The sequence below is a fragment of the Phyllostomus hastatus genome, unplaced genomic scaffold (assembly GCF_019186645.2).
Source record: "Phyllostomus hastatus isolate PE091 unplaced genomic scaffold, TTU_PhHast_1.1 phas_scaffold_78, whole genome shotgun sequence".
Classification (NCBI taxonomy): domain Eukaryota; kingdom Metazoa; phylum Chordata; class Mammalia; order Chiroptera; family Phyllostomidae; genus Phyllostomus; species Phyllostomus hastatus.
In genome coordinates this window covers 69801698-69823483 of record NW_025334041.1, presented here as the reverse complement: position 1 = coordinate 69823483, position 21786 = coordinate 69801698, and the positions used below count along the sequence as shown (strand labels likewise).

The 21786-nt window shown below is 47.8% G+C and overlaps 1 protein-coding gene across 10 annotated transcripts in view; it reads left to right on the top strand.

Annotated features, from left to right (window-relative positions):
- Positions 1-18840, top strand: part of BCL2L11 (BCL2 like 11) — a 44757-nt gene extending 25917 nt beyond the window's left edge. For all 10 annotated transcript variants that reach the window (XM_045828726.1, XM_045828724.1, XM_045828728.1 and 7 more), the window contains 2 exons: positions 5435-5544; positions 17300-18840. In XM_045828726.1, coding sequence (XP_045684682.1) covers positions 5435-5544; positions 17300-17309 — 120 coding nt within the window. In that variant the 3' untranslated portion in view covers positions 17310-18840. The remainder of the gene's footprint in view (positions 1-5434; positions 5545-17299) is intronic.
- Positions 18841-21786: the final 2946 nt, after the last annotated feature.

Sequence of the window (21786 nt, the reverse complement as noted above, 5' to 3'; positions counted from 1 at the left end):
TCTGAGTGTTCCCTCCCCTCGGGCCCCCACCAGTTCCAGGGGCACCTTCGGGAGACCCCAGCACGTGCTCCCAGAGGGTGGGGTGGATGGAGCAGACTTCAGTCTGGTTTGGATCAGTGCCCCCATGGGGCTGCCAGGCTCACTCTTCCAGGGTTGTTCTCCTGGGACATGACACCAGATATGATGGTCACTGAGATTAAAGTTAGGGCACTTTTTGATGAGTAAATTTAATGGTATTTTGGGAGAGTAAGGCATGGATTTTGAGACCTGGAGTCATGTTTTGTGTTTGCCATTTATTTTTCTATTTACGTCACATGGACACACTTGTAAAAATAATATCACTAGGCATTTGGTTTGCTGTAAGATGGTGCTTATCTTAAATAGACTGAAATGCTGACTGTGTTGTTACCTTCTGCTGTATCTTTTACCGAGACACAATTTTGCCCAGCAAACCAAATGTCATCCTATTAGAGAGACTTTCTCTGATCACCCTAAAATAGCACCCTCACACAAAGGCACTGTCCACCCCCTGCAGCCTGCTTTGATTTCTCTTCATAGTACTATTTCCACCTGACCTTCTAGATATCATTTCTATAAGATCAAGGATTTTGATTTTGTTTTGTTCCCTGCTATATCCCCAGAGTCTAGGATGATGCCTGGTACAAGTAAGTGCTCAATTATATTTGTTGAATGAGTGAATAAATTAAATGAAATTATGCATATGAAATGCCTCACAATATCTGCACATGGTAGGAACTCAATAATTGTTAACAGTTACTGTATCAGTACAGGAGTTAGGAAACATACTCAATTTTATATGTTTCTTGTCAAAGAAACCTTTTGGAGGTGCTTCTTTATGTTTTTATATAAAAAACAAATGTCTTCAAGCTCTTCTTAAAAGGGTATTTACCAGTTTTACACTTCGCTTGATTTGTGTACTGAAAGACATTTCATGGATTACAGTTGTGTGGTCACGAGAACAAACCACTTAATGTACAAACAACCGACTGGAGTTTCGGGGGGGTGCCACTGTCACTCAGAAATGTGTTCTCTAGCAATTGAGATAATTGAGTTATAGATGCTTTGTCATCTCAGACTTCCCAGGGAAGAATGGAAAAGAATTGAGCTTCTCAGTGGTCATTTTATTATAAAACATTTATTCTTAATTTATATAATCTAGTTAACATGGGTCCTCCTTTTCTTAATATCTTTCTTTTAACCGCTTTCCTTTAAATATTTGCTCAAAAGCCACCCTGTAGGTGAGGCCTATTCTGACCACTCCCCCTTAACTCCCTGAACTGCTGCTCTGCCTTACCATTTTATTTTTTTAAACCATAGCCCTTGGCACCTTAAAAGTTATTCTGTCATTTACTTATTTACAAGGTCTGTCCAGAAAAAGTCCAACCATTGTTAATATAACGAGAACAGTTTGCATGACATCAGTGTAAGCTGGCAGCCAAGGAGAGTGGACTGGAATGTACATGTGTGAACAATGACGACTCCAAGGTACTAGTCGGTGGGGGTGGTAGATGCCGTTGAGTGAGCATGTGTACTGTGTGGCCGATGCATTCAAAATGCAACTAATCTGCATGAGATTTTGTGTTAAGTTTGAACATTCCTCTGTGGAAACTATTTGGATAATTCAGAAGGCCACTGCTGTGGGCAACTGGTAATTGGCAGCTTCATCCACTCATGCATCAGGTCTCCCATGCAGAGTTTTTTTTGCGAAACATCAAATCTCCCAGGTGACTCAGCCCCCCTACAGCCCAGACTTAGTGCCCTGTGACTTCTGGCTTTTCCTGACACTAACGTCACCTTTGAAAGGGAAGATTTCAGACCATCCATGGGATTTTAGGAAAATATGATGGGGCAGCTGATGGTGACTGGGAGAACTGTGTGCAGTCCCAAAATGCTTACTTTAAAGAGGAATCAGGTATCATTTTCCTGTGTACAATGTTTCTTGTATCTTCAGTAAATGTCTCTACCTTTCATAGCACGCGGCTGGATACTTTCTGGACAGACCTTGCATGCATATGGTCTGTATCTCTCCAATTGAAGAGCTTACAAACTTCACAGGAGTGGGAATTTTTATCCGTTTTATTTGTTTATCTATCCCCAGGACCTAGAACATAGTCTGCGACCTATTGGAAAAAAATGTTTTAAAGAAAAGAAAGACCTTTTTTAACCCCTCCCCCAAGAGAGAAGATATTTTGTCACTTCAGAAGTAGTCTCTGAAATTTATGTGAAAAATGCACTGTATTAACTGACATTAAGACTACCGTTTTATAATATAGAAGATGCCTTTTAAAGTTCTCAAAATAGAATTTTCACCCTATAATCCTACTTTTTAACCATATATTCTGTGTCATATTTGTTAGGTTTCATTGCAGGATGAGTGTTGTCATTCATTTTAGGTTTGCAGATTGAAGGAACCAGAACAGTATTTGCCTCTAAAAAAAAGTTCTTTAAAAAGCTAAATGATGATAGATTGAGTTAGAGTAGCTCAGGCAGATCAGTCTCCTTTGAGAAAGTTCACTTACATTGTGTGTATCACTTACTCTATATCAACTTTAAAACAATAACCTAAGTGTACACTTGGCACTCTCTCACAGACCCGGTGTTGGGGCCCATGAGTGTGTGCTCAGCCTGGTCTGACTCTTCGTCCTGGGCTGCTGTGACTCCTCTCACTCACACGGGTTCTCTGAGGACATGTGTGGCTCCCTTTCCCTTCTCTCTGCTCAGTACTTCTCAGGGTCTGGGCTGTGCACCAGAGCCATGTGGGGAGCTCGTAGAACACAGGTTGAGGGCCTCCCGCAGACACAGCACCTCCTGTCACCCTGCCTTACCCCTGGGTGTATGTCTATGTTTATTTATAGTAACAGCTTATTTAAGCTACTGAACTTTTCTTTCGTGGAGAAGAAACATCTATTTCTCTCCTTTACTTCCTTCCCTGAAACAGCAGGCATTTATCTCTAAGGGGAGCAGTTGGATTTGGCCACCAAGGTTCCATGTTTCCTTTTAGCGGCTGACAAGGTTGACCAGTTCCCTAGGTCCCTGAGCGCTAGTCTGGATTAGCTGACTTCCACCTGAACTGGCTTCCTTGATGGTGCTCCAGATGCCGGTTCGAGCCCAACCCTTTGAAACCACATACACTTACCAGCCTTCTGCTACTGCCGGGGCAAAGTAACCAGGGAGTAGTTTTGCTTTATATCAAATTACTTACAAGTATCCTTCTCCAGAGGAAACAACGTTTAGTTAAAATTTACCACTTAACCCACAGAATATCAGCTTTGTGGGGGCTGGGCTTGGCCTCTCTGGTAGCTGTGCCCATCACCGGCTGGGACTGTCTGGCACATGGGCGGGTACTCCTACTTGCTGGTGAGTTAGTGACTATCTCGACTATCAGGTAACTTCAGCAGTTTTTACTAGTGTACCATCTTTGTAAAACAGTCTGTATTTCACGGATTTTCATGGGATAGTTGGCATTTTCTCTATTTCTGACTCTAGGATTGAAAGCAGGTTGCTCTTAAAGCCGCATGTAGTGAGGAGTGAGCAGGCTCTGAGGCCCAGGGAGGTGGGTGATGGTGGCTCTAAGTGGCCAGGGAGTGCCCCAGTCGCTGGCCTGGTCACCTGTATATATATATGGGCAGGTTCAAAGCACCCTGCAGGCTCTGGTGTGAAGTAGGAGTTCTGGAAGAGATGCTTCCCTTCCCCTCAAGGGTGAGATGACTTTGAAGAGCTTCGACAGTAGAAAAGAATGCTTGATTGCTGATAGTATACAAAAACCAGTCATGATTGGTACCTGCGATGGGGTCAGTCCTTCAAGAGCCCTAAACCCAGGTACAAGGAGTCAGCTATTACAGGACCCCCTGGCATCACCTCCACCCTGAAAGTGTGTTGTTCTGTCACTTTCGTCATTTAAAATTTAAATTTAATAGACTTACATAGTAACAGTAGAAATATTTGCATGACAGAGGTTCAGCCAAAGCGATTTTGATATGGTCGGATGTGTGTTCAGGGGACACGCCTGGCTTATCCTGAAGTTCCCCGTCGTCAGCTGCATGTTCTCCACGCCTTCCTTTCCAGGCAGTTCTCCCCTGGCTCAGCTTGGAGTACAGGTTGTTCTGGCGAAGGTCTGGGTGTCTGTCTGCAGGCACCCGCCCGTGCCCCCCATTCCACACACGGGCCCTGCCCCTCGAGGGTGCTGCATTTGTATCATCGTAGTGGAATTCACTTTGGTGGGAGTTGGGGCAGGAGCATTGAGAAGACTTGGTTAAAACTCTTCAAGGAGTTCACTTTTAAGTGCTTTTATAGAAGCTATGACGCTGTGATTCAACATCAGTTTTACTTAATAAAATACATGAAATACAAAGTACAAATTTTTTTTTACAAAATAGGAAGCTATGTTCATGTTATTGTGAGATCTGATTAGTATAGGGTTTTAAACTTTTTGTGGTGGTCAAAATGGAGCGTGTGAGTTGCGAGTAGTCCCATGTGCCCAGTGAACAGTAGTAGGTCACCGCGGTGCCTGCGAGAGGGCGCTCCAGCCCGTGAGTCTCACGGCTCCTGGGCCGCCTTTCTGCCCTGCTCCCCTTTTCCCAGGGCCGTGGAGACTCTTCCAGTGTGTCTCTTCCCCCTCATTTTTGGGGGTTTTTTGACTGTCACGTGGCTTCAGTGGCTCCATTAACAAGTGGGTGTGCACATTAGTGACAGCTTAATGAAAGGGAAGCTTCCCTCTTTTTTCTTTAAGAAAAATACCTTTACCCTCACACCCAGAACATTTTCTGTCCCACGTGGGGGTGCAAATGTGGATCCGCTGACTGCGTCACTGCTGCGACGACGAGCCCCTCAGCAAGGCTTGCGCCTGCCCTGTGGTGGCGCGGCGGGGGGAGCGCAGCCTGCGCCCACCGCTGCAGGAGCAGAGGCTCCACTTGCCCGTTGTCCTTTGTTGGGCTCACTTACTTGGCTTTGAATGGAATGGCCATTTTTTTCTATATTCCTCTGAGCTGTTTGAAGTTTTTCCTAGGAATTTTACTTTGTATGAAGATGAAAGTAGTTCCCATACTGACCACCTCAATTTTTATGTTCTCATATGTTTTCAGTATATTTCTTTGGTGGTATTTATTTTACTATTTTTTGTGTTTGCCTTTCTGAAGTGGCAGTATGTGATTGATTGGCCAGGAAATTTTTGAATTTTGCAGTGCTGGCTCCCCAGGTTTGAGAAACGAAATTGTTCCATGTTTCTTACCCTCTGTAACCAGCACCGTGTGGTTACCAAGCCCAGACTGAGCCACGGGGATCTGGGATGCGTTTTGTAGCTCTGAAGTCAGGGAGCACCAGAAGCGTGAATGCGTGTGTGAGAGGGCCTTGCTGTGGCTGAACTGTCTACATGATCCCTGGAAATGATGTGATTTTCCTTCTTGTTCTGGTGCAGCCTCCATGCGACAGTCTCAGGCCCTCCCTGCAGACCTGCGCCCAGAGATGTGGATCGCACAGGAGCTGCGGCGGATCGGGGACGAATTCAACGCCTATTATCCACGGCGGGTAATGACATTTTCTTTCTTACCCCCCTTCTCCACACACCCTCCCTCTCCCAACCGTACAAAATAAAGTGGCCAGTAATCATTCCATGCTTGTTCTGGAAGTAGCAGGTACTACTGCCTGTGACCTACCATTGTTCCTACTCTCATTTTCCATTTGTGTTACGGCTGAACCGAAGTGATGGTGGTTCAGTAGAGCCTCGTACAAGGTGGCACAGGGGTCCGTAAGCACAAGTCTTAAACCCTTGTGCCAAATAGGGTTATTTGTGTGTTTGAAATAGTCCCACATCAATGTTGACATAATTTTTAGTCTCTATTAGGTATGTCTGCACTCCCTTTAGTCAGTTTGGTCAAAGTTAAAGAAATTTTTAACTTTCCATCCTCACCGAGCCAAGGAAATGATGCCCTGGGTTTGCTGGCGACATCGTCCTTTCAGCCCCACGGCTGTCCTTGGGCTGTCCTTGGACTGTCGTGTACTGAAGTGTACTAGGATTAGGAGGGCATTCATTAATAGCTGGTAGTTTACACCCCAAATTGCCTGCCACTTAAATTTTTGGAGTATGCTGTTGATTTCTTTTTGGTTTTAATTAAGCCCTACGTGTTGCTCTGTAGATGCAGTGTGGGTTTTTTTGCTTTGCGGGTGTCAGCGTAGTTATCATTCGGACACCTTTTCCCTGTGAAGACATTTGCACGTTTGTAGGCTTTAGCTCGGTGAGTGAAACGGGCTCTGGTGCGCGTGTCGGACTGCTTCCCGTGAGGGGCCCTCCGGCCACTGTGTGAGCGTGCACACTTCTGGCTGGGTCGCACGTTCTGTCGGGCAACGATGTATGGAGGAGTGTCTTGTTGATTTATCTAAAAGGAAAACACTTAAATCATATTTTGTACAAACCACTTGTTAATGTTCTTTCTTACTGTGTCATTTCCCTTCTGGCTCCTTTCCTTCTGAACCCTGTCGTTTCATCTAAGTACTCTCAAAGACATTTTTAAGTCTGTTTTTCCTTCTGGAGGGAGGTCATGCCTAGGACACCCCACTATTTCTATACTGCACTAGATGTTAGTGCTGTTGCTAGGTAAATGGATGTTACCTGTTAATTGCTTTTGATCATTCTTGTTTTCCTGTCCATGTGTGTACTATGCCATTCAGGCTGTTTTAAACATACGGAGACAGGTTCCCGTTACAAAGGAGTCTTTCATTTCTTCAGTGTAGAATCTCCATGAGGGGGCTAGGGACTTTCAGAAAAGTCACAGTGGACCCTTTTCACACCTTCCTAAGGAAGAAGAGGGTGTGTATGTGGTGTTTGATGGGAAATGTGCTATAGTATGATTCTGTCATTAAATGGGAAATGCCACTTAAGAGTTTCTTATAGTGCTGTCTTTAGCTGGCGAAATGTCTGGCGTCCTACACTTGACATGGACCAGCTCATGGAACGTAAGTTCCTTCTCAGCCTAGATCTGAAGTGGTCATTGTGTTTTGCAAGATTGTTTGTTTTATGATGTGCCGGTAATGTTACTGTCTCCCGTTCCCTCTGCCGTGGTCTCTCTGAAGGGGCTTTGGTGGTGTCACTGTGTGTGGCGGCCCAGCCTCTGCTGCTCAACTAGGAGGGACGCATCAGGAACAGGGCCCGGTGTGTGCAGGATGCTAGTCCCCATGCTGAGGTTGGGTACACAGGTTCCTTCTCAAGAAGGTGGGCTGGGTAGGTCCAAATCCTGATTCTGGCTGGAATTGTGCCCATAATCTGGCAGGAGACTGAGCATGAACCTCACGGGGTGAGTCTAGGTCAGGGGTATCAAACTCATTTTCACCAGGGGCAACATCAGCCTTGCAGTTGCCTTCAAAGGGCCAAATGTAATTTTAGGACTGTGTACATGTAACTACTGCTTAACTAGGGGCAAGGAGCTCGGCGCTGCCACCAGGTAGAAGCAAGGTGCTGGGCTGGATAAAACAAGGTGGAGTGGGCCGGACCTGTCTCCGTCCCTGTGTGGAGGGCGGTTTGCAGATGTCCTTGGGACCAGGTCCGACCTGGGCAGGGCTGCTCCAGAGATGAGACCCTTGGGCCCTGGTGCCTCAGTGTCCGTCCAGAAGCTCTGAAAACTGAGATACGTCAGCACAGCTCCATTCCTGGAAGTGGGTCAGAGCCTTTGGCCACAAAGCAGGCTACGTTTAAGGATATTTTGTAAAAGGTTCTCTTTATCTTACATGGAATACCAGTGATTCCACCAGGCTTTCCCCTGAGCCTGACTAGATGGGTCTGGTTGACACCCCGTGGGGGGTGGGGGGCTTACGTGATCAGTGATAAGATGGACATGGGCTAGGGATGGGGTGGGGCCTGGAGCCCAGCCACCCCCGTATGCTGGCTATGGACGGGGTGAGCAGTTCTGGTCACCAGCAGATGAGACGCAGGCCAGTAGGTTGCCTCCCTCACCTTGTCTCCCCGCTGACAGGGAGACCACACATCCACCAGGCCCTGTCTTTTCTCCCCTCCTCCCAGGGGTGCGTCAGTTTGTTGTTTAAGATGTTTGTTTCTGTCTTTTCAGATACGTGGCCTGTTCTTAATCTGTTTAGTGAAATAAATGGAAATCTTACTGCAGTATTTTGCTACATTTTGTAATTGTGAATCAATGCCAGAATGCAGTTGCTAATATAAAGGACTCATTCTAAGTCAGCTGAAATACTGGGGGAGGAGCAGGGACAGACAGACTCTGGGGTATAATCTGTTTTTCCTAAAATGGAGGGAAGTATATTCTCCAGATTTTATAAGTAGCCAGTTCAAAACACCAAACTCTGAAACTCAGGACAGTGACACCGTGCTTGCCTTTGATGTTGCTGGATCAGACCGCCCACTGTCCGCAGTCACGCTGACGGTTCGCTGTTGGGTATTGGGGGGAGGAGGGGGGAGGCCATTCGGGAAAGTGGTCCTTGAAGTTATGTGCCAGCTTCACGTGGAGGCCATTGCTTCTTGGCGAGTATGTACCTCACCGCACCTGCTCATGACAGATTTTAGCATTTTACATATTTCGTGTGTCTCTGCTTTAATGTCATGACAGCACCTTCTCTGAAGTGTTGGTTTTTGATGGCCACGAGCCAGGTGAACCCTGACAGGACACTCTCCTGTTTTCCCAGCAAGAGCAGCAGAGGAAGTTGTCGCGTAGTTGTCATGTGTTCAGGCCGCGTCAGGGCAGTGGGGCGGCGTGTGGCCTGGGGCTGTGCAGTCTCAGTCCTGGAAGCAACAGTGAGAGGCACAGGTGAGCCAAGTCTGCTGCATGTTCCCTGCTCCCCTGGGACTCCATGCAGGTGCCCCAGACGACCTCCAGGGTGGGACGACACTCCCCTTTCCCACATCTGATAGGAGCTTCACCACTCACATTGGGGCAATTTTTGTAATTTTTTATTTTGAAATACTTTCACACTTAACTCAGAAGTTGCAAGAATGGGACAAAAGGACCCTCTTTTGTCTGCTACGTCCATTTCCCCTCTTAACTTTTTGCCACATTTGTGCTAACATTTTCCCCCTGTACCTAGGTACGTGTTGTTTTCTGAAGTATTTCGGAGTAAATTGCAGACATGATGCACCTTTACTCTTGAATACTTTTGTGTATACTTCCTAAGACTGAGTATTTTCTTATGTAACCTTAGAGTAGCAGTCAGAATCAGAAGTAAACCACATCACAGCGATGTGTAATCGGGAGAACTTACACGTTACCAATTGCCCAACCATGTGATGAGTGTCGTCCTTGGCGCCTCACATCAGGAAGCACAGGGTGTCTGTGTGCCCCCTCCCGCTCCTGGGACTCTCGTTGAAGGTGATGTTCTTGGCCATGGTCAGCACTTTTCCGTTTGTAATCGGGGGGGAAGTGTGCAAAGGAGGGAGAGCTTTCCTTTCTCCCTTCTGTTTGTTTCACTTACCAACTTAAGTCCATGGGTCCTTTTGTAATTCAGTGGGTTATCACGGCTCACCCTCAGTACTTACTTTGACGCTCAGAGTGTCACAGGTTTTCGCCAGCGGCAGCTGCCTGTGTGTTTTCACCGTTCACTGAGCATGAAGTGCAGCGGTAGGAGAGGCCCATGGGCAGCGTGTTGTGGGACCGTAAATGGGTTTGTAGCTCAGTGACCTGCACCCACACGGTGTCCCGATGGTGGCCTGGCTGCCATGGCTCCAGGACTCTCAGGGGAGGGCCCAACTACAGGTGAGCCTGGGGCCGATAGTCGCCGTCCAGGGACAGGACTTCCCAGAGGCCAGGCCTCTGTCTGAGGCTTTGGGAAGCGAGGGGACGGCTTGCAGGGAGGCGAGTGGTGCAGTGTTGCCTGTGCTTCCGAAGTCTTCCCGAGTCGTCCTCTTCCTGGCAGGTGGCACCTGCTGTCCCTTTGTTTCTGAATAGTCTCTGCTAGTTTCTTCACCACTGAGAAGGGTTGTGAGGGCAGTTCCGGGTCTTGGCCATGTCTGCTGGAGGGGGTGTCCGCACGTGTGGGCCACGGTCCTCCGCGGGCGCAGGTTGCCGTGTGCTTGCCACTGGTTCTCAGGGTGGTGTCTCCTGGGACAGGGTTCGTGGCCATGGGTCAGGCTTGCAGTCTGAGGCTGTGGAGCCTGTGCTGGACATTCAGATGTAAAAACTCGTGCTCTTGGGATAATTAGGCCCATCCTCTAACCAGCATGCCCCTCACCCCTCCATACCAAGGCTCGTCCAGCCCGAGTCGCTCCGTGCCCATGTCTCCTGCTGTGGGTGAACAGTGACTTGGGATGTCCCGGGTGGTGGGCTGCAGGGGCCCGCGGCACATGAAGTTGTGACAGACTCTAGATGGGCCAAGAGGTGGGTGAAAACCCTCTCATTGTTTGATCACAAGGAACAGTGTGTCTTTTGTTCACAAGTCCTACTTCCTACTTGTGTATCAGGCGTGTGCGGGCACGAAACAAAGGAACGACCTGGAGACGGAAGCTCAGCAGTGAACCAGACAGAGCAGAGAAGAAAGGGGCTCACACACTGGTTCTGGTGGAAGCAGGAGTTTAATTGACATGTCAACACATTAGCATTTTCATGTGTCCCTGCTCTGTTTGAACTTGAAATCTTTCTGTGTGTCTTTCCTAACTCTTGCAACCCTGTGCTGAGGGTCGTTTTTATAAATGATCCTGTTCTATAGATAATGGGCAAAGGAGAGGTCTGCGTTGTAGCCTGCTTGGTAATGGCATGAACTGAGCATAAACCCAGGGATGCAGGTTCTCAGGCAGCATTCTTTGGAGGCCTTCATTAACTGCATGTTGGAGTTTAGTAATTAAGCTGCTTTTTATTACTGTCTGAGGTAAGAATATTGAAAAATACGCACATCAGATATTAAACACACGCACAATATATGGGTGATGTATTATAGAATTGTACCCCTAAAGCCTATATAATTCTATTAACCAGTGTCACCCTAATAAGTTCAATTAAAAAAAAATAATTGGGCCCCTCTCATAGGATGATGAGTTAGTTATCTCACACTTTGCTCACATGAATTCTTAGAGTGACTGACAGCTTTTGTAGCCAAAACAGTGATGCACTGGGTAAATTGATTGGCACCTGCTGTTTATAACTGTTTTCAGGTTTAGCAGGTGTTTTCCTTGCAGTTGGGTGAAGCAGTTCCGTGCTTAATTTTGAGTCTTGTGCCCCTGCCTTATGCCGGTTTCACGCCACAAGGACAATGACAAAGGGGTAGAAACAGCAGCCCTGGCACGGAGAGGCCGAGCATGCAAGAGCAGAGTCGTCCCTCCTGTGGCGTGCGCTCTGTCTTTCCCTGAACCTTCAGGTGGCCTCTGACGGTGGCAGAACGTAGGTTTTCTGAGTGAGGCTTTCCATGACTTATTGAGGAGAAAGTGTGATCTTGTAGGAGAACACAGCTCACGGCCAAGTGTGGGGTCAGACCTTGCACCCTGACTCCATCCGCTCACCCACGGGGGCCCCGTTGTGAGTCAGTCCTTGTGCAGGTTGGACAAGGGCACTTAGACACGGAGCTAGAAAACGCTGTCACCCTGTCTGGGCGTTTTATTTCCTGTCACTCTAAAGTGTAATTAAAACATTTCTCAGTTCTCCGGAGTTAAGAAGGGAGATGCTGGTGACTCTGTTTGCCTGTCTAGTTTTCAAGCCCTGTGCCCGTTAGCCACACAGGGCTCTTGGCCCCGCGGCACGTGCCATCTGGGTGAGCGCGGCGAGATGGGGTCGAGCACTGGTGCGTGTTAAACGGCTTGGCCGTGTCCCACTGACAGCGCTTCTGAGAGTGCTCCTCCGTCTGCCAGGTGCAGACACCTGCACGGCTGCCTTGCCTTCAGGGGACGTGGGCCATGAACACGTAACCAGAGGAGACGCAGGTGCCTGGAGGGGGATTCAGAGAGGTCTCTCTGGGGGTTGTAGTCTATCTCTGGAGGAGGAAACGAAGATGTCTCTGAGGTGAGAGTCGGCCCCGTGGCAGACGCCCTGCCTCTCGCATCCCCCTCGACTTCTCCCTGCTGAAGCAGTGCACAGAGGTTCCAGCTGTGGTCAGCGTGTTTCTGAGGCTGTGGCGTCTCAGAACAGTGTTCTTGCTCTGCCTCTCCTCTTTCGTTGGATGGTGTCCACACAGGATGTGGAGACGCTGTCTCCAGCCTCTCTCTGGTTGGCCCTCACACTTCAGCCACTCACAAGTGATGTAGGGCGCTTTATTCCAGCCAGCCTGGCCCTGGGTTGGGGCCAGTGACTTAGTATTGCAGGTGGACATGCATGTTGTGTGAGGACAACCCAGTACGTGGCAGGCCTGACTGAGGTGAACTGGAGGAATGATTAATTGTCCTATAAAAGGTCATGACTGTAACACTGTCTTTGAAGTGATGCATCAGTAATAGGAGGACAGTGGCACTCGTGCAAATGTTGCTTTACTGTGACGTTTGAACATTGCATCACTGCCCAGGCAGGTCAGCCGTAGTCTCAGGAGTCCGTCAGGTGCCTGGGCAAGCTCCCTGCTGGCTTCCAGCTGGCAGCACTGCATCTGGCGTAGGGGCTCCCTGGTGTTCTGCCCACAGCTGTGCTGACAGCAGAGTGTGTTGGGCACAAGCTATGCAAATACTCATGTTGCCTGGGTGACGAGTAGAAAGTGAATTTGGTCTTTGGGCTGCTTTGCAGCAGCATAGCCCTGACATCTGAAAAGAATACAGCAGTGCATGGTGGAGCCACATAAAATTCCAGCTGAGATGCTGTGAGTACAGTCCTTAATCTCAATGTGGACAGAGACCAGATCTCCTGAGATCTCCACTCATCACACAGGGTTCCCTATCCTCCCACCTGTCACATTTGCCTGTCACTTAAAATACTTTCTAGATTGATGAATAGGTTATGAATGGGCAGAGAGATGGTGGTCTTCCTTCAGGGCCACTCTGTCCCTTACCTACCGTGTCATCTCTCATCACGACAGCACTCAGCTCTGTCCCGCAGTTGCCAGACGGCCCCTGGAGAAGCCAGTACTGCTCCAACGAACACTGCACCCTCACCTGCCTGAACTGGAGCGGCTCTCTGTCAGCAGCCTTTGTCCTCCCAGTCCAGAATTCCGTCTCCTGTGATGTCACCACTTAACAATATGCTGATTTTTTAAAAAGTTTAGGGTGTCTTGGGCATTGTGTTTAAACTTGGTAAGAAAGGAGTTTTTGAGCAAGTTAAAAAATTTCTCTGAGTCTCAAAGTTCTTTAGGTATACCTTGCTTTTAGGTTTGTCTCTTTAAATTTAGTATGGAGCTCCTTTTGATACGCCAATGGACACAGTGTCGTGTTCCCTTGCCACCTTGGCTGTCAGGAAACTGCAGCTCTGTTGCCGCAAATCTCAGCCCTGGATCCCAAGATAAGTGCCTCTTCTTGATGTCATTTCTGCCTCTCCAGTGTTTATTGCAGTGTGTGTTTGTGGTGAGCCCCTTGGAGTGATGCCGAGTGCACATGTGTGTTGTGCTCAGCCACTGGCCCTGCCTTTGGAGCATGAATTGGTGGGCTTGTTTTCCGTGCTGTGCTCCGGTCGGAGCTGAGTTGTTGGGATCACTTGGTTTTCAACTCCCACGTCAGGCTCAGCCTCAGCTGCCACACTGGCTTAGGGTCGTCGTGAAGACTGAAAGGTGTGTGGCAACTTGTTTAGTGGTGGCAGTGGGTAACTCTTCTTGTCCCCAAGCTAGGACACACAGTCTGGAGGCCTGATGTGTCCTGAGCAGCTTTTTGGAGGCCAGCTTGTCTCTCTGCAGGAGAGCGAGGCTGCACTGGGCACAGCAGTGGCAAGCGGTCCACTTCACCAGTTCCCGCACACCTGCTTCCCTGGGCTGGGGGAGAAGGCATGTTTTGCTATGATTAATTTGGCATTAAAGTGTAATTACACTCCCTAGTACTTGATTAACTAATACAAATACAAGTTACCCCAGTGTAACTTGGGGCATATAAGTTGAAGATGGTTCTCCGTGGTGGCTGATGCTCTTGCATCCTCAGAGCTCTGGGCTGCTGTGTGCAAGCCGCTTTGGGCTATGGAACACCTGACCTCCCGCCCTGCAGTAGGGCAGGGCTGTCTTCCTCCCTGGCTGCCTGTGCCCAGCTGCTGCTGAGTAACACAGGCGCTGCCCATCAGACCTAGTGGGTGCAGGCACATGCTTCAGATTTGGAGCCCAGGCCTCACCCTTCCCGTGCAGGCAGGCCTGGGGCTGCGGGAGCCTTCACCCCTGCAAGGAGAAGTGTGGACTGTCAGAGATGGCTTCCTGGAGGGAGACACAGGGCTGGATGTTGAAGGAGTCATCTTGCAGATATGTGGGCTGGTCATCGCCAGTTTTCCTAGAGAATACAGTTCCTGATCTCGACCATGGAGATAAAATCCCCAGCAGGGAGGGGCCCTGCAGTTCCAGGTACCTGTGACTGAGCGGGTGGAAGCTACAGAAGGAACTGGAATACACAAATTGTTTATGTTAACAGCTCATCTAGTTCTTTTAACTAGTTATTGTAGTATATCTTCCTGAAGTGGCTTTTGGGCTTTTTTTTTTTAATCCTCATCAGAGGATTTTTTTATTGATGATAGAAAGAGTAGGAGGAGGAAAGAGGGAGAAACGTCTCTAGGGATCACCTCAACCAGGGATCAAAACTGAAGCCTTTTGGTGCCTGGGATGACGCTCCAACCAGCTGACCCACCCGCCCAGGGCACGAACGTGTTTTTATGATTTAGACCAGGGGTGTCAGACTCATTTTCACTAGGGACAACATTGGCCTCGCAGTTGCCTTCAAAGGGCCAAATGTAATTTTAGGACTGTGTACATGTAACTGTTCCTTAACTAGGGGCAAGGAGCTCAGCGTGGCCACCAGGTAGAAACAAGGTGCTGGGCTGGATAAAACAAGGTGGAGGGCCTGTGGGCCTTGTGTTTGCCACCTGTGACTTAGACTAAAACCATGTTACATGACTCTGACTTCAGAGGTGCTGTTTTTCACTGAGCACAAAGGACTGGGAAGGAGAGGGTGTGGGTGTGAGCTCGGGCTGTTGTACCGAAGGACCACATGTGGGCCCTAAACAACAGAAGTGTGATTTTTCACAGTCCTAGAGGCCAGAAGTGTATGAGCTCGTGTTGGTGAGGCCACATGGTCCGCATGGCACTGGTGGCTGGACGTCCTCACACGGCCCTGGCTCTTGTGCCACCTGCCCTGTGTCAGTGTTGTCAGGCCCCAGTGTGCTTGAGCTGGTGTACGGTGCAGCTGTTGGAGGGCAGCAAGCCTGCAGAAGCAGGATGCCCTTCCAGCTGTTTCTGAGGTAGGGGACATACCCTTGGAGCCAGCAGCAGCTGGCCCCTGGAATCAGTGCTAATGGCTTTCTCCATTGAATATTATCCAAAAGCATTTGTTTGCTGGCTTGAAAACAAGTGCCGTGTTGTCACGCATGTTGTTCTGGAGGGCAGGCACGCTGGCACCCTTGCTGACTGACACCGCAGCGGCCTCTCATCTGCTGGGAATTGGGTAGTTGTTCAGGTGTTCCTTTTGCCACAGATCCCTGCATCGGTCCCTTCCAGCATGTCTTTGAATCCCCTTCTTGTCCCTTACGTTTTAATCCTCATCGGGGATAAAAAGCAGAACTCTAAACACTTGGGCAGACCTTGCTCGTGATGTGACGTTTTCTTCTCGACCGTCACAGCCACCGTCTTCCCCTGCTGTCCTCAAAGAGGGGGTTGGAACGTGTCTCCTCTCAGACACTGCCAGTTCTGGAATATAAAATCAGCTAGGCAAGCAGTTGGGGTCAGTCCCCGATGTGGTTAGGCCCCTGGTTGGTGTCACTCTTACCCATTCTGTGGTTCTGCTGAGGCTGCATTGACACCTGGTTGACATGAGATTTCCCATCTCGCAGGGATTGCTGAGCCCAGCACTGCACACCCTTTCTTCATTTTAGTAAGTCGTGGTTTTATTTTGAATAAGCCTCTTTCAACCTATTAATATTAATCTAAACTAAAATTAACCTTCCCCTAAATTCTTCTCACATAGAAGAAGCCAAGTAATTTTGAAAGTTAAATCAAAACAAAGCAATCTGGTGTGCGACACAGATAAAATCACAGACTGTGGTTACGGAGTGCTCTACAGGGATCGCTGACGGAGCGCTGATTTCCTCCAGTCTGCTCTGGAAGGAGAAAGGAAGTGCCTTGGCCTTATCACAGTCCTGTTCCGTGGGACCAGTGCTCAAGGGCTTGTGGAAACAGTCTCGAGACCCTGTCCTCAGCCCGGCTCATGGCCGGTAGGGCTGTAACTGGTGGATCCGATCCGGCTGGTAAGCCTTAGGAGCCTCACCAGGCGGATCAGAGCACTGGTCTCAGATGCAGGTTCCCGTTCAGGAACTGAGGAGGGTGGCCTGCAGAGCTGAACAGGGGCACGGTTGAATTTACCTGCAAAGTGGATTAGAACTCGGAGTGGGCCCTGAGGCCTCTGGGACCTGTCAGTAACCTGGCAACTTCCATCTGCACAGTTTCTCAGCTTGTTATAAACATGGGGAGTCACTGGTAAGGAGGCCTTTTTATTTTTCATTTGCTGCTCCCCACAGAGGGGTGCCAGAGTTGGGGGGACTCGCTGGTGTCTGTGATGTGGGCACAGTGCTGGGCTGCAGTGTTAATCTGGTGGAACCACCTGCAAACAGCCAGGGTGCAGTGGCGCATCAGGGCACCACTTTATATAGCTTCATGGAGCACATTACCCTGAATCACTGGTTTCTCAAGTGAATTACAGCCACCAGAAATTCACTCTTGGGGGAGTCTGAAACATACCCCGAGTGTCAGTAACTTTGGCTGTATGCTACTCCACATCTATCAAGTACATTCTCTCCTCTCTCCCCCATACCTTCTTACCTCTTCACGGGACACCAGCTCCAGTGGCCCTGGTGGCCTTTCTCTAGCATGGAGGTGAGGTGCTGCCTTCCCAGCAACCACTGCATTCCTGACCAAGGCAGGTCTGGTCAGTGATGGCATTGCTCGTGATGAGAGCATGTGGTTTGTAGAGGGGCTCACGGAGATGCCAAGATTGATTCTCTCTGACTTCTCCAAACATTCTTTTGGTTGCTTTATTTTTCTTTAAAGAAGATCATTTCATATGACTGTTCTTTATGAAGTGAAATATTTTTCTGCAGGGGAGGTGGGGGGCCCTCCTTTGGCCGTCACAGGGAGAATGGGGCTTCAGTGGCACTGTGCACATTAAGGACTGCCTTCCATAGCTTTTGAGATGGGGTTGGTTGTTCTATGAGGGCTGAGAAAATAAGAAGCTTTTCTCTTGTTGTTTCAGGTCTTTTTGAATAATTACCAAGCAGCAGAAGCCCATCCTCAAATGGTTATCTTACGGCTGCTGCGGTACATCCTCCGTCTGGTGTGGAGGATGCAGTGACGACGGGTTCCACGCGGAGCGGAGCCGAGACGCACGCAGACATTCCACTCGTTCAAGCCGACAAGCCCAGCGCCATGGCCTCCTGGTGCCGCTGCTGCGCGGCCAGCTGTTGTTCCCCGGGGGGGCCGGTGTGTCGTACACGCGGAGCTGCGTGCGGGCTTGACCTTGCCGTGAATGTAAATGAAGATGGATTCTCTTTTTTAGAAAATGTACAAATCATGGTTCTCTGGAGCAGGATTTTATGCGAGAATGATGTAAGAACAGTTTTTCAAAAAGGAAATGGAAATTTTTAACCAAGTCATGAATGATTTTTGTACTAACAATTTAAGAACCTGTTGCCTATTCTCAGAGGATTATGTAAACTCTGCAGTGGAAACTGAGCCAGCTAATTTCTAAAGCTGCCTTAGTTTATTTTTAGAGGCTACTGTACAGAATTTTTAAACATGAGAGGTGTGTGTGATATGGCCACTCCCTCCCTGCCATTGCCTCTCACCTTTTTTTAACTGTTATTACCAAAAAAATTCTTAGAAAATGAAAATGATTAAGGGGCAGAGAGTCTTTTGTCAGCCTGTACTCACGTGGGATGTGCCTCTCCCATTTTGTAAATATTTACTTACCTCCTTAAACTCAGCTCATCTGGAAAATTTCAGCCTCTTTTTGCGTGTTTTTCCTTATCTCATTTTGTGATGCTCCTCTCGTCTGTCTTGGTCACTGATGCACCTGTCTGGTCCAGTGCATGTTCATGATAAAGTGTAACTGCTCACAACGTGACTTAGCATCTGCCTGTGTCATCACAGCTCAGTCGGTCTGGTGGTAGCTCACTACCTGGGAAGGGACGCGGTGCCGGTTTTCATGTGGTTAGGTGGACTTGTGTGTTACAAGTGTTCTCAAGAGGTCATAGTGGTAATAATGCAGAAACAGTATTAGGGCCCTTGGCACTGTTGGCTTTTCTGGTCACAGGCTTTCCCCTCATCACAGGAGGTTAATCTCAGCATGAAGTGCCAGTTGCAGACATGCCCACCTGTAGCTGCATTTGGCTGCAGGTGTCCAAAGTGGAGTCCTTGTGGGAGTTGGCACGGGCTGTGGACGGGGCCTTAAACAGCTGTTTCCTGGGCATATACCGGCTTTTCATCCAGCTCAGAGTTGATCTGACCTTTGATGCCTACCACTTGGTTCCCACTCTTCTACATCCACCTTAAAACACAGACTTAATTCTCTTTTGAGCAGTGTCATCAGAATTCTCTCAGGCATAAGTCTGAAATGGCCCCTTCTGGCAGATGTCTACTCATTCATTTCTCTTGGGACAGCTGGGGTTGTGAGGCCTCCTTCTGTGCATACACTTCTTCCTGCACGCTGGCCTGTGAGGATTACAGTGAGTTGGGACCCACGAGCTGGTCAGTCATTTGACAGGCAGTTAACCAACCTAACCAACCGGGGAGAAAGCAGGGAAGGGAGGGAAGGGGGAGGGAGGGAGGGAATAAAAGGAGTCAGGGAGGGGAGGAAGGAAGGTGCAGATCATTCTGTGAACCCTGTGACTCCTACAGTTTTTAAAACCTCAGATCATGAAACAGCTTTTTAAAAAAAGATAAATGATTTTTCAAATGAGTCAGCAGTGCCAACAACCAATGTGTTTGCTTTTGGCCCATTGAGAACCAGTATTTCATATTATTGAGTGAAGAAATTCATTCATGTGTATCTTCGTAGTTTTATATAAATATATATATGTATATATATGTGTGTATATATATTTTTTGCATATACATTTCTTCCTTTAGGTAGAGATATTTGATCCCAAATATCCTTACTTTTTAAAAAAAATTTCCCCCAAATACCTTCTTGGGGTCTTGAATATTTTAAAAACTGTGTTGAGTCTCAGCTTGTGTTCTGGAACACTCTCGCTGGGTCCTGAAGGCCACACGGTTGTGAGGTTGTGGTAGGGCTGTGGCCCTGGGCCTGCCGGAAGTACACACCAAAGACACATTTGGTTCTGGGCCCATCCCCTCCCAGGACCTCTGTACTCATGTGCTCATGTGCCAGTCTCTGACTGGAGCACTTTAACCGTTTCTGGGAGTGCAGGATGAAGCCCGGTGCCGAGGGTTTGCTGCTGGCCCCAGCTGACTTCTGGCTTGGCAGTGGGCCGTGGACGCAGCTTGTGAGGAAGTACGATTCTGTGACTTGCAGTAAGTAGTTACGAACAGGACGTTGCACCAGGACTTGAGAGATGATTGGATGTCTCTGTACTGTATGTATCTGTTTATTAAGATGCCTCCTGCAGAAAGTATACCTACTGTGGTATGCCTTTTTCTTTTTGTTTTTGATTTCTTTCATTTCTTTGTAGAAAAAATAACTAGCTCCCTTTTTTAAAACTTATGAAATGCGGGTTTTGTGCCTTGACCACCTCTTCTCATATGAGGTTTGTAGAAAGTGTCCTGTGATTATCACAGAAATGCAATAAACTCACCCAAAATAATTTCATGAGTGATTCTTCAAGTTACCTGTACTCCTGCCTATATATCAGTTTATGAAGAAATTTTTTTTTTGATTGTGGAGAAACCAAGTGAAAATTCCTTCTGATTTTAAAAAAATGTACACAGTCAAACCTTCTCCTGTTTCCTCTTCTTAATATTGTACATATTTCAACTATTTATTAGATTAGGAAATCATATTTTACTTATCAACTGAGCCAAATGTCTGTGTGCAATTGTGTTTCCTTTACCTTTCTTGTAAATTTTTGTACAGCATAAATTAGCAAAAAAAAAAATCACTGTTTTTACTAAACTTTTTCGGAATTAAGGATTGTAAATATTGTAGATTCTTTTTCTGTGTAATGTGTCCTACTGGTCCATAGTGCTGTAACTTGTAGAAATATTGTCTATTTATTTCCTTGCTTATTTAATGTCTTAAGTTCTGGAAAGTGTTGACCTCCCTGACGTACCCCACCGCCCGTTCATTGCATTAACTCTGCGGTGGTGGCTGGTCAGCTCACTTCAGGCCACGCGGTCTTCCCAGGGTGGCCCTCCAGCTTTGGCTCCTGGTATTTCTGGTCAAATGAGTTTAAATTCTTGAGGTTTGCCCTCCTTTGATGAAGCTCATGTTTAGACACCAATGAAAAACCATAAATCTGGCATGCTACAAAATTCTCCAAGAAACACCCAGTGACTGTCCGTTTGCTCCAAAACAGCTAGCTTCTCGTGGAAGCAAAATCTATTAACTCCAAGCGTGGTCTTTAAAAAAAAAGTGTTATTGGCAGTTGGGACAGATTTTTTTCATTGAAAATTTATACCTGGCAGCTCAGCATTCAGAGGGCAGGGGGCAGGTGGGAGGGGTGGTTCTGCTTCCAGAGTGACTTCAGGACCCCTCATGCCATTAACCCCGTGTTGACGGCTGGTGAGCTGCATTTCCCCACTGCTGTGTGGCTTCCTATGCTTTGAGGTATGGACTCAATTGTGTTCAGGAGCTAATTGTACAGGCCCCCCAGCTCTGAACCATTTGGTCCCTCATTTGATTGGTCTGATTCTTCAGGTTGATGTTTTTCTGCTTCAAGAGAGGTTGGGGACCCCACTGGGGTGGGTGGTAAGATAAGGAAGTTTTAGAGAGACTTTCTCATGGTTCGGTGTAGTTGGTTTGTCATCCCTGCTGATTTAGCCTGGTGCCTGTGTGTGTTTACTTCACACACACATGTGTGCAGGGGTGTGTTCACACATGATGCTAAACCAGCTGGGGTAGCTTCTCTTCTACTCCAACAGCGTGGCTTGCAAGAAGCATCTTCAACCTCCCAGCAAAGTAACTTGACTACTTGTATTGGGCAGTTCCAGACTTTAGAAGCTCTTCCAAGCTCTATGTCCAGGCCCCGTGACCACGAGTTACTGGACCCAGACTCATCAGGTACTCCTGTATAAAGAGCACTGATCTGTGTGTGTACTGATTCATCACTAACTAATGTGTTCTTAGGACCCAGCGTATGTAGCGTTTGTATTGCAATTTCCCTGGCTTACTTGTGTTTTGCACTGATGAATTTTGACAGGGTAATTGCCACTTTATTGTGCAATACTGCTGTAAATAACTGCAGATTTTTTTAAAGAAACTTAATCTTTTATGTTCTTAATGAATTTTATATAAATAAAACTTGCAACTGGTTTTTGGTGAGCTGTTTGATTTGTTTCACAAGATGGTGGTGGAACAGCTGAAATTATGTGTGAATATGTACATGCCCACACTTACCCTTTTCTAGTCACATAGTGTATCTGTCACCTGGGTGTAGGTTTTGCAAGTTCTTGCACTTCAGAGGTTTGAAGTGGCGGGCAGGACCATGCAGCATGCCTACTCACGTGTCTAGGTGGGACTCAGTGCCTGGTATAGGGGGTATCGGGCCAGCTCTGAACTGTGTT